Source organism: Gallus gallus, chromosome 1 (genome assembly GCF_016699485.2).
Source record: "Gallus gallus isolate bGalGal1 chromosome 1, bGalGal1.mat.broiler.GRCg7b, whole genome shotgun sequence".
NCBI classification, from domain to species: domain Eukaryota; kingdom Metazoa; phylum Chordata; class Aves; order Galliformes; family Phasianidae; genus Gallus; species Gallus gallus.
The window spans coordinates 178,512,701-178,531,673 of NC_052532.1; the positions used below are offsets into that span (position 1 = coordinate 178,512,701).

An 18,973-nucleotide genomic window follows, 5' to 3' on the forward strand; every position below is an offset into this window, starting at 1 on the left:
AAGTATCGCTTTTCCTTCTATTGCTTCTGATAAGGCAGCCTATTAGAAGTGCTAACTTCTGACTCAATTCTACCCTTTGGGTGGAAGGGAACCATTTATAAGTTTGTAAGTTGGGATGCTGGTAACATATCTAGTTTTAATTTTCAAGGATACTGGACTGACAGCCCTGTTGAAATCCTTGGTTAGTACCTTTATTCTCTCTAGCAGTAACTTCAGCCTTGTCTTAGGACAAGGAGGATCTATATCAGTTTCTAAGAGGCAAACACCGTGAGGCTTCCTGAAAAGGTCTTGGTGACTTCGCTCTGAGAAGGGTTAGGAGTAATTGTAAAGTTCTTGTGAGTCACTGTAGTTTGCAACTAAATGGATATCGGTTCCTAACTAACCCTGAGGATCTGAGCTGTGCGGTTGTGTGCATCCCCTCTGCTGTGACAGTTGCATCTGTAGGACATTTTGCTGACAATCCTGATTAATCATAGAATCATAGAATGGCTTGGGTTGGAAGGGACCTCAAGGATTATCAAGCTCCAACCCCCCTGCTGCAGGAAGGGCTGCCAAATTAGCAGACTTCCATCAGGTTTTTCTGGTGAGCCATCTAGTAGGTACGTTTCTTCTGGTGCTTTCGGGAAATGTGACATTTAGCTTTACTGACCAGGCATTAACTGCAAGCAGGTAACTAAATGAAAGTAATCACTTTAAAGAAAGCTATTTGGGCTTCTTTTGAGTAGATTACAGTCTCTGTCGTGTGAGTCATCTTTGTTTCTTCTCTCAGGGTTTTATCTAAAATATCTCAGATTTCCTTTATGTGTGAGCTATTCGGTGGATAAAGCTGTGTGTAATTTTACTTTGACATAATAAGTTATGTCTGTGTTCTCATGAAATGAGACATCTTTTCTGCTTTCCAGAGTTTATGTTTCCTGTAAACCAATTAAATCACAGGAAAGAGATTTCTTCTTCTGTATTCCAAGCTGGTAACAGAAAACAACAAAACACTAGGTTCAGGTTAACAGCTGAAAAACATTAAATGCATGCTTTTCTTGATAAACTCACTTGAAAATATGTGTAGTTCATTATAAAGATGGCAGTATAAACTCCCTAGCAGTCAATAGTTTTTAAATTGTATAGATCAATCTAACACAAAAAGTAGATAGTAGATACTTTAAAAAATAATTAGTTTTCTAGTAGCTAGAGCTACAAAGGACTTTAATACCAGATCATCAGAGTAGGTACAGTAAATTATCAGAGAAACAAATACAGGCTTCCTTTAAATCAATGCCAAACTATGCCAATGGGCTTTGAGGCATCAATTTAAAATAATGATCACACACAGAAGGAGCTATTCATCCACAGATTTCTTAGTCCTTCCAAGATGTGGGAATCGTTCAGTTTTCCTAACAGACAGGGAAAATGAGATGCAGATGCAAAAAGATTTGCCAACAGTCCCAAAATGTGTGAGTGAATGGAGAAAAGCTGAAATGTGCTGCCTTTAGCTCCACAGACCTCATTACCACTGGCACCAATAGGAAATGTTCTATTAGAGTTATCACCATTTCGAGGTGTTGGATGGTCTCTGTATGGTTGCAAAACATTCTTGCACTGATGTATGTAAGGGCAGGGAGCAGTTTATAGTCTCCATGGGCCACACGCATGGCTCATTCCTCCCCACATGCCCCGTTGCTGCTTTCCCATCCCATGCTCCTCTAGGAGCTTCCTGGTCCCCAGCTCTCACCTTTGTACTAGTGACTCTGGGAATTCCTTTGGATTTTCTTCTCCCATATACTGGAGAAGAAAAGTGCCTCATTAGTTCCCTCAGGGCTCCCCACAGTTCCCTCATTTTTTCCTGCTCTTTACCTCTCTACACAGGCACTTTGTACAGCTACCCTTGTCCTCACCAGTTCCAGAGTCCCTTGCATTTTGCACCACACTAGGACTTGTATTCCTCCCACACCTTTTCTATCTGTCTGGAGAGTGAATCATTTCTGCATCTGCGGCAGGAAGGGCAGAGCCATGCTGGGGGTATTGTTTATGCTGGGAGAAGCTGACAGCAACTGTGTCAGACCTTTGATGAAAAGACAATTACAGGCCAGATTGATGGCTACTGGATGCCCTCACCAGATGCCAGGGCTTCATATGTCCTGCATTTCCCCCTTCTCATTTTCTTCAGAATGAGAAGGGCACTGCCTATGGATGTGTAAAAACATTTCCTAACAGTTTGGAATTGGTTGGCTGTGGTGTTCAAAAGCCATCTGCACTGCATCTGAAGAAAGGAATGTCACCAAGCTGACTGTAAGGACTTGAAAAGTTGGCCGACTGATTCCCAAGTGGAGAACACAGCTGGCTGCTGTTGGTGAAATTCCACACAGACTCACGACATTCCTGCTGCCTTTCAGGCTCTGGTTGAAGTCAATGATTGACACCAAGTGCGGGGCTGGGGGCAGAGTACATAGGAACATGGATCTTTGTGAAATTTAGTGTTGAACGCTCTATATGAGGGTCATAAAGGCAGACCGAGCATCCACAATGCCTTTGCCAATGAAGTAAACCTGAGTTTGTGCTTCCTCTGCAAAGCTGAGTCAGTTTCAAAGCAAGCTTTGCCCTAATTCACCCATTTTGTGTTGAAATCAAATTCCAGTTCTTATATTCTCTACTCATTTGCCATTAAAAACAAGTTTGATGATAGATCTCATAGACATAGTCCTGATAAAAATAAACAAGCTTATCTAAACTGCAGTTAGAACTTAGTTTTTCACCTACCCAGTTACTGAACCTGTCTTTGTCTGCCATTAATGTTAATTCTCACTACCATTAAACATACACATTATATTTACTCACAGGTTGGGTTGTCTATGCTGTGTTGTACTCAGAATGCCTGTTTCTAACTGGTTTAGCGTTGGAGATTTGGGAAGAATGATTTCCCAGTATCACTCTGCAAACAAAATAGATGTATTAAAACAAGAACATGTCAGTGATGTTTACCCTAGGTCCCTTTTCCTTGCATGTTGTTCACTGCATATCAGAGTAATTTGGTTCTAGACATTTCCTAGTGAAGGATGTTGCTGTCAACAAATTCTTTGAGTATGCTCACACATATATGTTCATAATTATGTCGTGTGTGTGTAACTCTAGCAGACAACCAGACATATCTGATGATCTTGCTTTATCTTTCACAAGCTTCCTGAATGAGTTCAAGGATTTGTTGACAACCACTACTGCGTAAAGAAAAGATTCATCCACACACATCACAATTGCTTGGTTGCTAGGAGTATTTTTAGCAGCATGATTTGGTAATTCGTTTCAAATATACTAATTTAGGAAGACTCACACCTTTGCCCATCTAACAGTGATACAAGAGAACAGGGAGGGGAGAAGGCGATTCACTGCATTTAATGGGAGAGAATGGGAGAGAGCTGCACAGAGCTCCTGCTTCTCCTGCTGTCTCAGGTGGGTGGAAAGAATGTGGAGCCATGGAGCTGTGCTCTTTCCCACCATACCTACACAGCACAGCAGACAGCTGCTCAGGCAAGTCAAGAGCTGGATGCCGTAATCATCATATGTCCAGCAGACTCACTCACTTTAGTGGAGCCATGAATAAACACACCGACCCTTACTCATGGCAGATTATTATCTCGTGGTCTAGCTGTAAATGGATTTGCCCGTACAGACATATTGTGTTGCTCTTTTTATGTGCATCTTTCCCTGTGGCAATACCTTGTTCGGTAGGACACAGCTGGGATGAAAGACTTGATGGATCCACAGTCATCCCCAAAAACATAGAGATCAAATCATGTTCTCACAGAGCTGTTGTATCATGCTACAACCCAACCAAATTCCATTTCCTTCATATTTTCAAGTAACTTGATTTTTATCAGTCTGATTTTCTAAAGGCAGAAACAGCCTGAGGACTTCTCTTATAAGCAGTGGACCAGCTGAATACAGTTACTTTGTGGAAGCAGATGCAGTCCATCTCTCCTGTACCTGCTGCTGCTGCTGCTGTTGCTGCTGGGAATTCAAACCAGCAGCTCTGTGCAAATGCATGAAATTCAGAAAGTGCAGCTGGCTGGAACCAAGAGGTGAAATAGTGCAGCTGAGTTTAATTCCCAGGTGGATTGGAATGTTAAAAGAAAACAAACAGCCTGATGGAGGAAAATAAATGAAAAGATCTGATTTACCTAGATGTAAGAATGTGGATGACAACCAAATCTTATGAAATAACACATTAGCAGAGAGTAAGCAATTTTTATCTGGATGCTATTCCTTTAAGCTAGCCTGAATTTTGTTGGGAAAAGGTCTCAAGGCATTGAGCAATCTCTGGTTTGGGCAATCACGTTGCTATGCTTCATCGGTTAAGCACAACAGTAATTCAGAAAATGAAGCCATGCTGCATCTGTCATATCATTTAAAATTTACTTCAGTATAGCAGGTATTTGAAGATTGCAAAATGAACCACATTATCCTGCAGTATTCTGCCAACACTGGAATCTGTTCTGAACCTGATGGGTTTCTTTAGCTTCCTTAGGAGGAGCCAGAGGTTTCCTCCTTCCCCCACCCCCTGCAATATATTCCAGTCAATGACACTATTGAAATTCCGACAGTAATTTATATACAGTAACTGGCTGCCCTCAGATGAGACGCTAAACAATTCCTGTGCAGCAGGCTGCATTTTTTCTTGTGAAATACTGCAGTCTACTTGCCATCACATAACATTCACTCCCTTCTCCTTCCACACATAGTTTTTAAGCACTATTGACAGTTTGCAGGAAGGACATTAAAAAAAAAGGATGATAAACAACCTTAAGGAAATATCCTCAGATAGGACCATCCATAGGTAACATTACTCACAAAAATAGTCCCCGCAGCTTAGAAAAAAGAAAAGATAAATATACCTCCCATCCTAGAAAGACAGTTAAGCATAGTCTTCTCTTTATGCTTGCTCTGTTGAAGGCAGTGGGACTGCGCACATAATTGAAGATAACCATGCATCCTAAGTGTTCACAGACCAACATGTCCCCTTCACACAGCAAAGCTTTCCCTGCTGAGCAGAGAGCCTCAGCAATGAGTCAGGCGGAGAGCTCCTACTCCCAACTTTGCAATGGGATTTCAAGGATTTTGAAGTTTTATTTCAGCACAGGAGGCTTCTCCCGTGTTAATGATCTAACTGTATATACATTCGTACAGGGGAGGTTACTTTTTGATGTTTTTACTCCATGTTAGCATTCCCTGATTATTGCTAGTGTCCTGCCCCTCTGGGGGAGCCTTCCCAGATCCAAACATTGCTCTGTTTTGTGGGGAGTTGACAACTAGTTGACAACTGTCATTGTTACAGATCAGAGAGATACCTAAAATCAGAATACTTCATGAAAAACAGGCTCGGATCCAGGCAGTTCCATTTGTAATGAGCTCAAATATGAACTTTGCATCCAAAAATCCTTTTGCAGCTTGGGCCTGAATTTTTGATCCAGATGTTAATTCCCTGGCTGTCCTCCTCTGGCACTTCATAACTCCTCTTCTCCTCCTCGTGCGTGAAAAAAATACACTAAAAATAAGTAACCCCCCCCCTCCCCTCGCAAAAAAAAAGTCAGCCCCAGCCCTTAGGAAGATAAGACCAAATCGGCATCGATGTCAAGTCTTGCGTGTGTGTGCATGATTTTAGATAGAAATCCAAGGACTAGTAACAGATTTACAGCAAAATTTATGATTGAAACGAGTTTGGGGCACACAGAGAGCGCCGATGGCGGCGCCTCAGCCCCGCCTGCACCTCCCCACAGCGGGCACTGCCACTTTCCTCATAGCCTCTTTCTGCCCCCGAAACCCTCGGCCAGCGGATTGAACGGCACAGCCAGCGCCACAGTTGGGATGGCGATGCCAGCATCCGTTGGAGACCATTTTTAGGGCTTTCTTTTTTTGGTAGAAAGTTGGTGTGAATCCGTCGAGTTGAAGGAGCGGGGGAGAAGATGGCGAGACGGTGAACCGTTCGCAAGACGGGCGAGGTTTTTGTGAGGTAGGGAAGTGCCACATGGTGCCTGTAAACACAGCGAGGGGTGGACGAGAGACGCCTCCCGCCGCCCTGCGCGCCCCGCCGCCTCTCCTCAGGCAGCCTCAGCCCCAGCGGTCGTTCCCGCCCCGCCGCCCGAGGCCCCTCCCCCCGCTGGTATGTGGCGGGAGGGGCGGCGGGGGGGGGGGAAGAGTGGAATGACGCGGGCGCGCGGTCACGTGACGCGCGAGGAATGCTAACAATGTAGCGAATGTCCCGACTGCGCCCCGCACTGCGCCCGGGACGGCCGAGGCGGACGGAGATGGAGAGCGGCCCGCGCCGTCGGGGCCGCCGCCGCAGCGCTGCGTGACGGAGCCGGGAGGGCACCCCGAGGAGGTGAGGCGGAGAGCGAGGAAGGGCGCGGCGGTGCGGCTCTTCCCCCAGCCTGGCCGCCCCTCGACTTCCACCCCGGATGCTTCGCTTCTCTGAGGGGAAAGTTAGAGCCCGGGGCCCGGGGGAGGCGGGTGTCCCGCGCGACGAAGAGGGGCGCGGGGGCGGCTGTCGCGTCCCGTCACCCCGCCCCCTCCCCCCCCAGGCCTCGCCGCTCCGTCCGGCGCTCTCCGGGCGCCGTGTGACAGTCCGGCGCGGGGAGACCCCTCAGGCTCGGCCGCGGGACCTCCACGGGGCGCACGGCCGGGGCTCCGCTCCTGGGAGCTTTCCGCCCGCGGGAGGAGCGGCTGTGGGGCTCCGGGGGCTTCAGCCCGGGCCCGACCCTGCCGCGGGGCTGTGCGGAGGGGCCGAGCTCCGGCCCCCGTCCGCCTCACCTCGCTCCGCCGGGCCCGCGGCTCGGCCTGAAGGTCACGGCCCGGATCAGCGCCTCAGCCCCGGCCCTGCCCGCCGAGTGCGGCCGCAGCCCCGGCCGCGGGACCCGCGCGTTGGCGCACAGCGCTCTGCGTAGAGCCCCGGGACTGCGGCGGTCGCTGCTGGCCGCGTCCCGCAGCGCTGTGCCGGGCCGGCGCCCGTGTGTTGCTCTGGGAGCCGAGCGCTGAGTTACTTTGGGACGATTTTGTTAGCAGGAGCGAAGGAGAGGGGAATGATCTTGGGAAAAGCCCTGCTTTAGCTTCTTGCCGCTTTTAGCACGCGTACACTTATAAGGGGGAGCGCGGTTTGTAACACAGTGAAATTCCTGGCCCCTCTTCCCCGGGTTAGTGTTAGACCTCAGCACGAAGTGACCGGGCTGTTTCCGTGCATTTCCGAGCCAAAAAGCCCAGCGCGATGCCAGCAAATTGAGAGCGAGAAGGCAGCTGCGTCCGTTCCTTAAAACTCCATTCCTTCCTTCTGCAGCCATCAGTAGTTCCTCACCGTGCGGTCGCAGTTAGAGGCTGGGAAGCAGCTTGCCGGCTCAGGGTCTGGGACTTTGCTCCTGAAGCACAACTGAGCTTTAGTTTCTTGCCGGTGTCCCATCCCACAGAGCCACTCGCATATGCAGCCTGTTGCTGAATGAAGAAGCAGGAGTGAGTAGGCAGTGCTGCTGGGATGGCAGACTTCAGGATGTGAATTCAGTGTGGCTGATTGGTTGCTCCCAGGCAGCTATTGGTATTTCTCAGATGAAGAAAAAAATCTCAGTTACTCAAAAATTGTTCTGACTTAGTGTTGTTAAAAATATTTGAAATATTATTTCTTCACAGTAATAGGCAAACTTCTGATTAACACAGAACATGTAACATTTTGGCAGGGAAAAAAAAAAAGTCCCTATTAAAAAAACCCGGCACCTTAGAAGTATCTAATCGGAATGGCTTGAAGTTCAAAAATAATTCTGAGAAATCATTTCTCATCACAGCAAAAAGGCTATGGATATATCTATGCTGTAGGCAAGGTGAGTTTTAAGATTCAGAGTTATCTAAGTCCAAATGTGCAGTCACAAATCCTTAAACACACCGTTTCTTTTGAGGCATATAACCCTTTAGTTGCATGTAGACTTAAAATAGCAGGCAGTTTGTCTTTCTTTGTAAATTACCTGTGATACTTGATGTCCTGATTTCTTGTTTGATCTTGAATATCTAGTTTAAAAAAACAACCTTCTGCAAAATATGAAGCACATCTACAGTTCCAAGTTACTGTTGTTGCTGTTCTCATTTGTACTGTCTGAACAATCAGCGTTGCTATCTAGTTTAGCTGTGCTGTGAATGCAAGCTGCAGAAGCTGCCAGCTGGCTTGACCTAGCATTATTAGACTCAAGCCTAGGCTAAAGGTCACAGTGGTTCTTTATGTGAAGCATGTGTGTAAGTGGGAAGGCAGTCCTTTGTGGCAAAAAGGTGGGGAGGGCTGCAGCTCTTCCCGCACATCCCAGGCCTGTGGGCTGGCACATGGTCTGAAAAGAGGAAGAACAACCCGGATTCCTAAACCCAGCCATATGGTGCCTGCTGCTGTCAGGAAAGGAAGGGCAGTCACAGATGACTTAATTGCTCTGTATCTTTCAAGTGCTAGCAAGTTATGATGTAGTCCTTAGAAGGCTGTAATGCTGTTGTGCTTTTTAACACTTTACTAAGGCTGTGTGCTATTTGTTACTGAGTTCTAAGTAGACAAAATTCCATCGTGACCCCTCAGTTGGTTTTATCTTTGAGCATAACAAAAACATATTTTCTTGCCTAATAGCTGATTTTGCAAAAATATCAAAATTTGAATAGTGCTGTCACTTGCTTTAAAACAGGTGAAGTGTTTAAAGCAAGTGATGTTGATAAGTGCCAATGTGTGTTTGTACTTACACCACTTACTCTTATATGAGTTAAAGTTGCAGGAAATCCTTATAGTGCTGAGTCAAGAATTCAAGACCTTTAATATGTAATAAGTAATCATTAGATAATTGTGCATTCAAATGTTAGCAAGAGATTTACATGGGTCAGCACCACCTCCGTGCCCTTCTTTGTGTGCTCTCCAGCAGTTTGATCCTGGAGCTCTCACTGTAGGTCTGTACTGCTTTTCAGCTTGGATGGTTCTGGGCTGGGCTGCTGTTAGGTTGTGCAGAAATTTCCCTGGCATGCTTAGTTAAGAGCATAAGACATAGACAAGGACCTAAGGGGATCAGTCTGTGCTCCTGTATTTCAAAGTGCTGAGCTATTATAAAGGTCTGACTTGTCTGTAATTTGCCCTGTGCTCAGTTCTTGGTTTAGAGGAGAGCTTGACTCTCTTGACAGTAGACCCCGTGCTAATAAGGAGGTGATGATGGACTTCAAGAGGTGTGTCCGGACTCCTGACCTTCACTTAGTAATCTGTTTGCTTGTCTGTGAGAGGTGGTGGTAAGGGTATACAAATGGTTGTTTTGTTGGGAATGCTGTAGCTGTCACAGGAACAGTTACTGCAGTGAGTGGAGTGTATGACTACAAAGCTTTCTGGAGAAGCTTTCCATTATATCAAAAATAAATACTGCAGGCAGAAGTGAAGCCCCTTCATAAAGAGGGGAGGAGGGCTGAGAGAGGAGTTTCACTCTACTTCTGAGTGACCAACAATACCAGTGCTGCACCAACTTCTGTGTTTGCAGCTTCAAAACAACTGGACAAAATTCTGACCTTCTCAATGAGGCAGCTGGAGCAGCAGGGGAGTCATTTTGCAAATGCTGGTACTGATGGCAGAAGCAAACTTGTAGCATCAGTAGCATGTGATGCTGCTTTTTAATTCTTTTTCTGAAATGCATCTTTATATTACATTTGGCATGTAGAATAACAATGCCACGAAGACTCAGTAAGTAAAGAATTTTGATTACCTCTTGATGCTGTAAGGATGTCGCAAGTTGCAGAGTAGCTCAGTTCTACTCCCTACTTGTATAGCTGTCCTCTGCTGCATATCAGAAGAGGGGTGTGAAGCTGTATCACAGCTGTGTTTCAATCTTATTTGAGCTGCCTGAGCTTCTTCAGCCTTTTGTGCTGTTAGTGAGTAGCTCCTTCCCCATGTCTTTTCCTGTCAGGCACAGTTAAGATATATATCACCCTTTTGATTCCCCCGCCCCTGCACCCTTTAAAAATAGTAATAATACAAAGAAATAAAACAAAACCCTTCTTCCAGTTCCAGGGAGAATTCTTACCTTCAACATTGGCTAGAACATTCATGTGGAATGGCAAAATACCTTGTCACTTTGTTATTGAAATGCTAGAAGTTGCTATGGTTAGAATCATCAATATTTCCATTATAAGCCTTTTTCGTAAACTCTTGAAACTGAGCTCAGCTCGTGTAAAACAAACAAGATCTTAAGTGGGGGAAAAACGTTTCATGAACATAGTCTTCCCTAATTATGAAACAGGATAGGCTTGTCCAGGATTTGGTTATGCAATGGGATGGGAAACCTTCCACAATTAGGTAGTGTATGAAATTCTCAAGCTTTATAGTTTCTGAGGTTTTTATTTTCATTTATTTTCAAAACAAAGCCTTAAAGAAAAATGCTTTTTTTATTATGTTGAGAAAGCCTTTTGAAATCCTATTCTTGAAAACAGATAAAGTGATAATCATCATTAATGGGAATCCAGCTGTGACAGCTTAATAGGCTAAACTGATTCACTTTCACTTGATTAATTGTCATGCTGTCCCTTTGGAGGTGTTTACAATATCAACTTAATTACACGTGCTTTCTGTTTTCTTTTGTTTCAGACACCATTGGTCTGTGAAATGGTGACTCCAAGGATTTTCTGTAGGAGATGTGAAGATCGTGAGCTGAAGTGAAATGCTGGTGGAAACCTCCTGAGGATTTTGCCATTTCTCTTTTTCCCTTTGAAGGATTTATGTTTACAAGAAATTGATACCATTAAGCGACGCTTTTTAGAAATAAAGTAACTAAAAAAAACCTACCCAAGAATAAAGCTGTATTTATGCTCAGAGAAAACTGGATTAACAATGAGGCCAAAGACTTTTCCTGCTACGACATATTCTGGAAACAGCAGACAGAGGTTACAAGAGATTCGAGAAGGTTTAAAGCAGCCATCCAAGTCTTCAGGTCAAGGACTGCCTATTGGACCAGGCAGTGAAACTTCTCTGGACCCTAAGATTTTAGTAGGGAAGGATGCTGCAAGGCAGCAGCAGATGAGACAAACGGCAAAGTTTGGACCTTATCAGAAAGCTCTGCGAGAAATTAGGTATTCTTTGCTACCTTTTGCTAATGAGTCAAGCAATACAGCAGCTGTTGAAGTGAATAGGCAGATGCTCCAGGAGCTGGTGAATGCAGGTTGTGATCAGGTACGTATGAATTCAAGGAGAGCAAAATTGTCACTGTGATCAAAATAATTTTATGCTTGGTCCTGAGGTCACAATTTTGATGGTGGTTATCAAGTTTGCTGGTTGAAAAAAATGTACCAACTCTTTTGGCAGTCATGTTGCTGTGTAAATAGCTGAGCAGATGAACTTGCTGTTGAGAGGCATGTCTAGTGTGGGGTTAATTCGTGTTATGAAGATGGTTGTGGTGACCTGTAGGACTTCTGTGAGTTCCTAATTTGTTGTATAAGGCTTGACAGAGTAGCATGTTTTTTTTTTTCTTCTCAGTATGGTAGCAAGTTTTAGCTGTGAGTATTAGGGTGGAATTCTGTCTAATACATATAAACTCCATTCACTGTCAAAAGCAAATGGAAGAAATGATGTATGTGGTCTTTGAAGAAGCTCGCTTGCTGTTTGCAAGAAGCAGGTGTAATTGACTGCATGCCTTTTCTTCCTTACCTTCTTTGCTTCCACCAAGGGAGGGTAGCCCTGTCTCAGATAAGGAATTCAGCACAGAGATGCTTGTTTTTTATCATCCTGAGATGGGTGTTGGAATAGAAGGGCTGCTCTGAAAGTAATGCCTCCTATTTTGTTATCTTGGTCCGCAGCATCATTGGCAGATGTTGGTGGTAAGGCAGTAGAGGTTGAGCCTTCCCACCAATACTCCATTGCGTTTTATTGCTGTGCAACAGATGGCAGCAGAGGGGCAGTCTGACACAATGGTGTCTGACACAGAAGTGCATATGAAGAAAAAAGTGTGTCATTGAATTCCTCCATGTGGGGAAAAAATGGCACCCATTGACATTCATTGGCCATTTGCTGAATGTTCACAGAGACCAAACAGTGGCTGTGAGCACGGTGAGGTGGCGGGTGGTGCATTTCCACAGTGGGTCACCTCCACTGGTGCATGCTGTTATGAGCACAACATGAAGGCTCTTGTTCATCACTGGCAATAATGCGTAACTAATGGTGGTGACTGTTGAGAGTGAGAGCACAAATTCTCAGCCACAAAACACTAACAGTGTTATTGTGTTCTTTGTATCTGTTGTAGTTTCCATGGAAATGAATAGGAGGCATTGCTTTCAGAGCAACCTATGTATGCTCTCAATTAAGACCGTTCACCTGGAGTAGATCACAGCCTTTTTATGCTTAGCTGCACGTACCTTGGATGTGCTTTGAGTTTTGGTACTGACTTTTACCTCTGCCCAAGAATAGCTCAGAATGTCTCTTTTGAGAGAAGAGTGTGCTGTTCCTGGTTCAGGTTCTCATTGCTGAAGGAAAAAACTTTTCTTGTGTGACTAAATTACGGTTGTTTGTCAAACTGAAACAGTTCACGGTCCTTGAAGTAAACTATGTTTAAAACTACCATGCTTTCTTTGATATTTCCTTGATTTCAGAATTTAACCTCTGTTCGTTCATGACAGAAACTTAATCAGTTGGCTCTCCTAGACCGTATCCCAAGCCTGTGTAACAAGGCAATCTGCATTTCTTTGGAGCTATATAGGCCTTGATTAGTGCTGTTCCTATTCCGTAGAGTTTATGCTGTGCGAGGTTAATCAGAGATCGCAGAGCCAGTGAGAAGTGCTGCAGTACAGCTGAACCACTTTCCATTTCAGTGAAGCAGGATGCTGTAGTGAACAATAATTCAGCTTGTGGAACTGGAGTTTTTGCTCTCATCTTAAGCATGCCATGAAAACAGTGTTTTTTAGAATTCTACTCTCCAAATTTCCCGAGCTGTTCAGGATGAGAACACTCCCTGTGCACATGAGCCAAGGTTAAATGAGCACAGCTGGATTCTGGATTGGAAATGTGCATTTATACATGGACAAATCATTCACACACAGAACAAGCTTGTTGAAATCTTGGAAAGCATTTTGAGCGCACTGCAGCACGCAAATGTGAAGCAATGTATAAAACAGAAATACCTGAGCACCTGTTAAAATGTCTTGGCGCTAAGCATAGTGTAATGCACTATACGTGCAATATTTTTAGCCATTTTGCCTTAAATGTTGATACAATGGTTTTACTTATTACAGAGCACAGAAAATGAACATTGTTCTGATGCAGAGGTTGTTTGCTACCTTCTTAACTTGGTTGTGCATTTTTGTGTTTTTCCTCAGTGGCTGTGATTGTTCCATCTTAGCATTTAGCTTTCTTCCCCAGCTGTGACTTATTACATGGGAATGGATTTACTGGGGCTAACCCTTCGGTGTGTTTTGAGCTCAAAACATAAGCATAAGCAGGATCACATTTGGCTAGAGACCAAGCAGGGATTCCGAAACTGGATTCTGGTGTCTGAAAGTGCCGTGTTTCCTGATGTGGGTCCAGGCCATATGAAGCTTGGTCCTCTCAGAGCTTTGTGAATGAGTGGAGCTTCTTGAGTTGGTGTGAATGGTATCTGGCCCTGGAGAGTGGTGTAGGGTGACAGCCCTGATTACTATATCTAGATTCTTCCTTTCCTCCTGGTGCCTTTGCTGTTTTGAATTAACAATTGAACTGTTTCGGAGCATAATGTGAAGTAATTTCATCAGCCGTTCCAAGCTCCCTTGCTTGTGAATCAAAACTTCAAAATCACTAGTATGGGGCCATCTTCTGTAGTCCGTTGGACAGCTAATGGATCTCCAGCTGGGCAGAGTAAAATCAGCTTCACTTTCTTTGGGGATGGTTTTATGTACATCTGGACCCAGTGCTATCGTGAGGCTGGTAAGTGGGCTTTGCTGCCTTCTTTCCCCTCTGACTTGGGCTCTTTTTTTTATATTTATTTTTTTTCCCACTGCAAACTTTCTCAAACGCCAGAAAGAAGTATGTGAGAGTGGAAGGACTTCAACCTATGGATGGCCCACTTTAGCCTTCCCTTCCTCAGCAAGCCTCAGAGTATATCTTACCCTTCCTGCCCTGCAGGTCCTGTTTTGCAGTCTACTAATCATATGTTCAGTGGTTAGAAGCGCCTGAAGTTGATGATTAGGTAGGTGAAGAAGCTCTAATCATGGGTGTTCTAGGAAGCATGAGAAACTATAACATTCAGTTATATGACTCTAATGTTAAATTTGATCATGTGTGAGCTCCATTTTCCAATTGATACTGTTAGGTGTTGTAGGTGATGTTGTTGGGCAGTAATTTTGGCCGTGGTGGTGATCTGTTCTGATGTACACTGTGCCAGGATCAGCATTCTTCTGTTTATTTATTGGGCCATTCTAAGGATTTCTGGGAGGCTGGAGGGCAGTGGTGGCAAGGAATGAGGACTTACATTTTTAACAGTGAGAAAATTGGTAAGGGAAGGTGCAGAGAGAGAGGTAGGATTAAGATCAGTTTGAAATTGTCTTAATTAAAGAAAAAGGAAACATCATAATCTTTTATTCCTTTCCTCTTGCTGTGTGAAAGACCCACACAGACAGGAAATTGGTTATAGGCTGGCTGGTAGACTTAGCAAGTACACAGAATGTGGTGAAATTCGCAGAGTAAATACAAAGCTCGTGTCTTTTGGTTACAGTCGTTCTCAGTGTTACACGTGCAGACATTCTTACAGTCAATTAGGAAATTGCAGGTGTCCTTTTGGATGGCCCGTGTTCCTTCACAAAGGTTTGTTTTCAACTGTTTGTATTGCTTATGGTTTCATGGTGAGGTTTGGCTCCAGAAACCTTATGGGGAGTTTGCTATTGACATGGCAGATGCCAGGATTATGCTTTTTTTTCATATAAAGATGCAGACAATTAATCATAGTTCTTCTGAAACAAGTGGAGCAGCTTGTCTGTTCTTTGGTGAAGTCATCTCTTCAGCAGTAATTATCTAGTGAGTACTGATCATTTTTTGATTAGAACAGCACAAATTGTTTTGAGACTTGTAGAATACAACTGCAGAAAGCCTGACCTTATTTGTTGCAAAATCTTGAAGCCAGAAGGGCTGGTAGTAATACCCTGTTATTTCCCAAATACGACTTCTTGGGCTTGAAAGTGTAACTTGCAATTGCTGCAAGGGCAGGAGGGCACAGAGTGTTGCTCCTGCAGGCTGAGAAACCACTGGAATCACCTGGGGCAACTGGACGGCGCTCGGGTGCGGTGCTAAATGCAGCTGCTGTTGTGCATTGAGTTCTTCTAATGAATAGATGCAATTGAGCATATGATCAGTGACATTCCACCAACCTGAATGGGCTGTACTGTACTTACTGTACTTCCTCCGAACATAAACAGCCGCTGACATTGTAGTTTAGAGTGGGCTGCAGCAGTTCTGGATGAACTGAGGAATGTTATACATCTGTCAGTTCTTTTCCTCAAGCAGACCCTTTATCTTTGAGCCATGATGGATGTTTTGAGTGAAGATTTCTAGACAACTTGATTGGGCAGCTATTTTTAACAGTGATGCTTTAGGATTTTTTCAGAGGCTTCATATCTCTGGGAACATGCAGCACGTCCTATACCCTGAACAACTGTGAATGTGAAGCATGAAAGTCCTTGTACTTCACTTCTTCCAGAGGCTTTTAATAAATCTCTCTGTAATAAAGCTTGTACACCCCACCTGTGCTAGTATCAGAACATTCAGAAGGGGAAGATCTGTGCTTTGGGCACTAATTACAGTGTATCTCACAGAACTGGAGTGGTGTTTGTGAATACTGTAATGAGTACAAGAATATCAAGCTGACCATCTTATCATCTACATTACACTGAGTTCTTGGAATTCAGGTTGTAGAAGTATGTGGGTTGGTTATTTTTTCTTCTTGCATTGCAGGATTGTCTTGATCTTCTCATCATGCATTATGTCCTTTTTGTTGTTATGTATGTAGAACTAGTGTTCCATGTCATAATTGCACATAATCCTTGTCTTTTTGGTAACATGTTACAGGCAGTGTGTAGCTGGGGTTTTGCTTCTAGTAAAATACCTTCTGTGATGTATTTGCTGAAGAGGTCAAGCCTAGAAAAGGCAGCTTACCTTCAAGGTGAAGGTTGGTGAATTCTGTAATAGCCCTGAGTGAATGGGGGGGTTTATTTCATAACATTTGTCGATCCTGTGACAAAAGTCTTCCACTGTGATAAACTGTCAGAAGATTGTCTGGATAATTTGTCAAAGATATCAACTGAGTCATCGCAGGCTTCTTTTGCAGGTCAGGAAGGAGTAAGTATTTGTGGGTTACTGGAAAGGAAAAGAAAAAAAAGGTGTTCTAATGAGGGCACTCACTGCTGAATGCAGGAGGGGGATTTTATTTTAGTGACTGATGTAGATTTCATAATTCAGGCCAACAGTCTCCTGTGTTTTCTTTTACTACCTAATTTGAAGGTAGGTTGTTCACTCCATCGTTTCTGCTGGCTATTTCAGGAGCTTGTTTCATAACCTTTTGCTGTTGTTTCTTCTATTTGTAACCTCTCTTCTGTTTTGACCTTCTCCTTATTTCTGAGAAATTTCCAATGTCTTCCAGGGTTCATCCATCAAAGCTTGTAAGGGAGTGTGTTTTTTGTACCCACATGCGAGGTTGGCCCCTTAAGTCATTTCAGTTTTTAGCTGCTTCAGAAAACAAGTGGGTCCCAGGCTTTCCGGGGGCTGAGAGCAAGAGGTGAGGACTGTTCTTGAGCTGATACTCACTAACTCCTCTCTTCTATCCCTGTTCTTGTCTCCAACCTTCCTATCAGATGCTGTCACTTCTGATGACACTGCCTTAGTGAATATACTTAAATTCTCTAGGTGTCATTTTGCATTTCCTGCAGTGTATTTGAGAAAGGTATTCTATGGATTTCTTCTGAATATGGCTTGGTCCTGCAGAAGGGCAACAAATGATTCTGCCTTCTCTTGCTTTTTCACCTTGGAAGAAATGCTCTAGCAGTGACAGATGATTTCATGTGCTCCTTCTCATGACAAGGTGTGCTTTCTTGGCTTGGCAGCTGCACGTTGTTTCAACACAGAACAGGACTGCAGGACATCTTGAATGCTGCCTGTTATTCTTGTTGGTCTCCTTTCTTAGGCAAATTACGTAGAATGCATTGGGACATCCTACTAGAATTATTTGAAATGGCAACAGAAATCAGATACCAAATTTGAACTGTAGATCCATATCAATCTCAAATGACATTAAACTGGTGCTCTCTATTCTTGTCAGAAAATCATTCTTGCAGTTAATATAACGGTCTGAAATCATAAGTTGCTGTAGCAAGCTACAGGATTAACTCACAGTGGATAGTTGTATTTATTGTAATGTAACTGCTAGGCAAATTGCTATTAATCTTTGATGCCATTTCCTTTTTTATTAAAATCAGTAAAGATTTTGCATAAGCATTAATTTCAGTCTCCAAATAGGAAAGCTTTTGTAACCAAAAGTAAAGGTTGCCAGTAGCATAGCAGGAAGTTGCTATCACAATAGTATTAGGGTGTAACTATTCCTTTCACGTTTGTGTCATTCTCAGCCTAAATCTTTGCTGTTGTTTGCAGCATGTATCTGATAGTGATGTATGCTGTGGTTTTACTCTGAGCCTGGAAATCAGTATCTTTGCATGTGTATGTGGTTTTTTTCCCAAAAAATAGTGTTTAAAAAAAAAAAACTGAATGAAGCCTTGAAATTTGGAGAGAAATGTCGATAGGATTGCTTCATGCAGAGGCTTTTTATGTGGAGCTGTCCTTAGATTAGAAGTAACATACGATGTTCATTTTGGAACACTTTTAATTCAACCTCAACTCATTTAATTCAATTATTTTTTTGTTAGATACTAAACTAAATAAAAGTGTATTTTAAAGCTGCTAATGGAAATCACTAGGAAGTAAATAAAAGTCCCTGATTGCTTCTCATGTGGTATGCAGGTATGTGCCATTTACATGGAGTAATTTTTCTAAAGCATGGATAAATATGCATAGATGAGCTTAGAATAGCAAGCTGCCTTCTTTCTACCCCTCCCCCCCTTTTTTTTGGTTGTATTCACAGGAAAAAAATATTTTGAAGCTACTTTAAAGTTACTTGATCAGCAGAGCTGAAACATAAATAACTTGGAGTGGGGGGAGGGAAGGAGAGGGGGAAGAATTTCATCCATATCTTCTGTAGAAATACTGACATTGCCATGTATGTAAGCTTACAGTAACTTAAATTACAAGAGTGTAGCCAGGCATTTGATTACATAATATAATCTAATATGCTAAAAGAATCAAAGCTACTTTTATTGTATTTTATTCATAAAATATAATTGCCAGATCTGATTGTATTTGGCCAAGGGCAGAATGAAGATACTGTGACTCTATGCTTCCTGAAAACATGGTAGTGCTGCAGCTGTATGTCTGTTTTCTTGAGATACTCAGGATGCCAGCTGGGTTCTTAGCAGACCACTGCTGGAGGGGCAAACAGTGACCAGCACAGCTGTACCTGGGAGGTAGGGACAGGAAATCACCTTGCTATTACTCTGCAGTGACTGTGCTGTGTGACACAGCAGCAGTGCTGTTGGATCCCTGGATCAGTACTGTCACCTCCAGAACAGCGTGGCACTCCCTGCATCACAGCGCCCCGTAACATCCTGTAAGTCAGGCTGCAGCCCAAGTGCCCCTCATGGAATCACCAAGGTTGGAAAAGACATCTAAGATCATCCAGTGCAACCATTTACCTGTTAGCAGTATTTCCCAGTAAACCATGTCCCTCAGTACAACATTAAATGTTTTTTCAGCACCTCCAGGAATGGTGACTACCACCTTCCTGGGCAGCCCATTCCAGCACCTAACTGCTCTTTTGGAGAAGTTTTTCTTGACATCCAACTTGAACCACCCCTGGTGCAACTTGAGGCCATTCCTTCTCATCCTTCTGCTGTTACT

General features: G+C 43.7%; 1 protein-coding gene across 1 annotated transcript in view; it reads left to right on the forward strand.

Annotated features, from left to right (window-relative positions):
* The first annotated feature begins 6,212 nt into the window (after positions 1-6,212).
* LATS2 (large tumor suppressor kinase 2) overlaps positions 6,213-18,973 on the forward strand; it is a 46,891-nt gene continuing 34,130 nt past the window's right edge. The window contains exons 1-2 of the mRNA XM_015279299.4: positions 6,213-6,364; positions 10,607-11,188. Coding sequence (XP_015134785.1) covers positions 10,850-11,188 — 339 coding nt within the window. The 5' untranslated portion in view covers positions 6,213-6,364; positions 10,607-10,849. The remainder of the gene's footprint in view (positions 6,365-10,606; positions 11,189-18,973) is intronic.